Source organism: Frankliniella occidentalis, unplaced genomic scaffold (genome assembly GCF_000697945.3).
Source record: "Frankliniella occidentalis isolate FOCC.00 unplaced genomic scaffold, Focc_3.1 Scaffold203, whole genome shotgun sequence".
Classification (NCBI taxonomy): Eukaryota; Metazoa; Arthropoda; class Insecta; order Thysanoptera; family Thripidae; genus Frankliniella; species Frankliniella occidentalis.
Genome location: NW_026267329.1, coordinates 254,450 through 257,638, shown reverse-complemented (window position 1 = coordinate 257,638; position 3,189 = coordinate 254,450). Strand labels below are relative to the sequence as shown.

The 3,189-nt window shown below is 40.9% G+C and overlaps 1 protein-coding gene across 1 annotated transcript in view; it reads right to left on the bottom strand.

Moving 5' to 3' along the window:
• The window catches only part of LOC113214153 (ubiquitin-conjugating enzyme E2 T-like), an 8,941-nt gene extending 8,329 nt beyond the window's left edge, over positions 1-612 (bottom strand). Inside the window, exons 1-4 of the mRNA XM_052272385.1 lie at positions 590-612; positions 462-515; positions 226-370; positions 10-101 (exon numbers count right to left, since the gene is read on the bottom strand). Of these exons, the coding sequence (XP_052128345.1) occupies positions 10-101; positions 226-370; positions 462-515; positions 590-612 (314 nt within the window). The remainder of the gene's footprint in view (positions 1-9; positions 102-225; positions 371-461; positions 516-589) is intronic.
• Between the last annotated feature and the right edge of the window lie 2,577 nt (positions 613-3,189).

Genomic DNA, 3,189 nt, shown 5'->3' with positions numbered 1-3,189 from the left:
GACACCCACTGTCCATCATCAGACCTTCTCTTCAGAATGCTGATACATATGTACCCGGAGCTACTAATATTGGGATGATAAATTTTTGTAAGCATTGTCACCTGTTAACAGGAAAAGGGTTGTTAGAGAGTAGAAACATTTCCCTTGATTTCAAATAAAAATGAAATTACAACATGCAGAATGTAATCAGGAGACAGCTGTTTTTACAAGTGCACATTCACTTACTTTTGGAGGTGAGAGAGGGTAATCATCTGGTATTATAATATCAAGGTTAAATAGTCCTCCCTCATAACTTGACCCAACTGGTCCTTCAATTGCACCTCTCCAATTCATTAAATTCGGGCCGTTTTCCCCTTCCACAGGGGCAAGGCTGACGAGAAAAGCTAAAATTAGTGGCTGTTAAAATTAAATAACAAAAGGGAATAAGGTAAAATTCAATGGAAGTAGAGATAACCCTTTACCTAACAACTCCTTGTGGCAGTCCTTCATTAATTTTCTTCATCTCTCCATTCAACCTGGAAGACAAAGAAGTTTACAGTAGTGAAAAGGTAAAGCTCAAATTGTGGAAAAACAAAACAAACAATGGTACCTGTTCAAAAGCATCTTCTCCATGTTTTCAAAAAAAAAAAAAAACACACAAAAAAAAAACACAGACTTCACAGACGAAAAGAATACGAGAGAACTGGCCTCTTCTCGTCGCTCGAAGTGAGCCACCAGAACCAGAACAAAGGGCTTCCCAATTCTTCCCACCAAACAAAGACGGTAACTTTAAAAAAAAGAAAGAATCAAAACCTTGCAACAAAACTTTTTTTAACAAAAAATAAAAATAAGAAGATCGTTAACTTAAGCTTTCCTCTATTTTTAAAACTCTTGAAACGTTTTTCCGTGTAACAGTGTGTACAGTTTCATTCAAATATAACTTTAAGTAGTGTTGTGTTGTTTAAGTGTTTTAAATTGTGCGCGCATACTAGCTGTGGAATGAATCTATTTCCTGTTCGCCCCAAAGTTGTTGTTTGTGTTGATTTGGCCATGTTTTGGGTGGGAGGTGTTTAGGCGTTGAGAGACGTGTGAAATGCGTCAAAATATCGTAATCCTTGGTAACGAATTTCGTCGCGGTAATTGTACGTGTCGAGGAGGGCCGGCTGTCAGGCAGACTTAACGGCCCCGGGCCGCCCGGGGCCCGAGAGTACCCGAGAGCCTACGAGGTTTGTGCAAGCCGCTCGAACCGAGTCCGTGTAGGCACGCTGAAATTCAATGATTTTCTTCGCCGAACGCAGAGGCTAGGTGTGAAATATGGTGAGTCTTGTTCTGGCCGAGGTGTGGGTGTAATTTTCAGTGTGGTGTAAGGTGTAGAAGACGTTTCTTTTGTCTTTGCTAGTGGGGTCAACCTAACCTCTCAAAGACAGATTGTTAACATCAATTATTGCTGTGAATTCTGAGAATTTTCAGAGACCAGTACCTTTATCTATTGAGGCATCAGGTACTACTTCTTCCAAGAACACTACACTGTGACTGTGAAAAAAGAACGTGTGGCATGCCCTGTGCAGCAGGAGGGGTGTTTCAAAACCTACCAGAGCCCTGTAAGAAGAGAAACCCTTTGACTCACATCCAACAAGAACACAGTAAATATTCAACAGATAGGAGCATTTTAAAGAGAGTTGACAGTCTTTGCTGCACTAAAAAGATCAGTACTGGTCAGCGTTATGAATGCAGTAATTGTGGAGCCAATGTAAGTGTCAATAGCAGCAGGCATAAGGGGAGTAAAGCATGCAAAGAAAAAGCTTTGAAAAACCAGACAGCAAAGTCATAAGTTGATGGTCCAACAATTACCTTGAAATGCTATGCTTAGTAATGTTGCTTTCAATTGAAATTTTAGCAAGTTATAGTGTGTCTGAAAAAGAGTTTTTTTGTCATTTTTTATAAATATATCTACCTAAGAAATAGTTGTTTTGAAAGTGTTCTGTAATCCTACATGTAAGCTGAGTTTCTTATAAATAATAAACTATATACAGTGGTACTTTTAACATAATTAGTGTTCAGACAAGATTGCCTCAGTAATTTAAATCAATCTTATCAAAGAGAATCTTACAAGGTAATTTTAACCTGATTGCATTTTTGTAAATTTGTGTTTAAACACTAAATAGTAGAATAATGTGAGCCAAAAACATCCTGTTTGGTACTGTTCTTTCCGCTTGTGTGCGACAAGTCAAATAATGCTGTAGGTAGATCTGAGATCAGTAAATGTTTGAAAATCCATAGCTGGTGATTGAGTATTTGTACAATCTTGTTAAATACTGATGTCTTGCAACCGAAGCGTTGTATTGTATGAAAATGTTCTCTTGGTTTTGTTACTGAATGTTACTGACAAGATATCTAGTCTGCACTATATTGATGATGGCTCGAGGATTATTTCATGGGAAAATGGCATCTTTACACTTACTTATTTTGTATATTGAGTTTTTTCGAAAGCATGGACTCAATGCTTTCATGTACAGGAAGGAGTATTCTAGTATGCAGTATGGAGTTTTCAAATAAACAAGTTTCGTTATTAATATACTGATCGTCCTTTCCCTTTCAAAGAAAAACAAGTTAACCAAATGTCAAAAAAATCTAATTGGAAATGATGTCATTTCTGACTGTCATTGTGACTACAATTTGACATCAAAATGATTTCATGTGATGTTAAAATGACTTTTTGTCCAGAATGTAGGAAATGAATATTCTCAAGTACTTTGTAATTGGAGGGTGCATATAAGGGGCAATGACACAAGTGTGTAAGTTGCAAATATTTATTGAAATTGACACCACCCCGTCAAGCCACGCCAGCTCGCCAGGCCAGCCCACTCCCATAGGCTGCGCCACCCCGCCAGCCCACGCCACCGGGTATGGTCATCACCGTCGCGCCAGCAGGCCAGCCGGCGTCGCCGCCGCCATCACCACCACGACCACCTGTTCTCCCACCTGGGCACGGTGGAGGGAGAGAAGGTGGCGGCACGAGGGTTCTGCTCGTGGGTCCAGAATCTCGACAGGTTAGGGGATTAACGCCCTAGTCGGGGCCAACTGTAGGGCCTGTTCACACTACCTTCAGTCGGGGCCGCCGTGCAGGTAGGTAGGTGGGAAGCCCAGACTCAGCTTGCGCGGGACGGGCTCGTACCTGACTTCTCTCTCGCACACTCCGGCCGGGTGAGC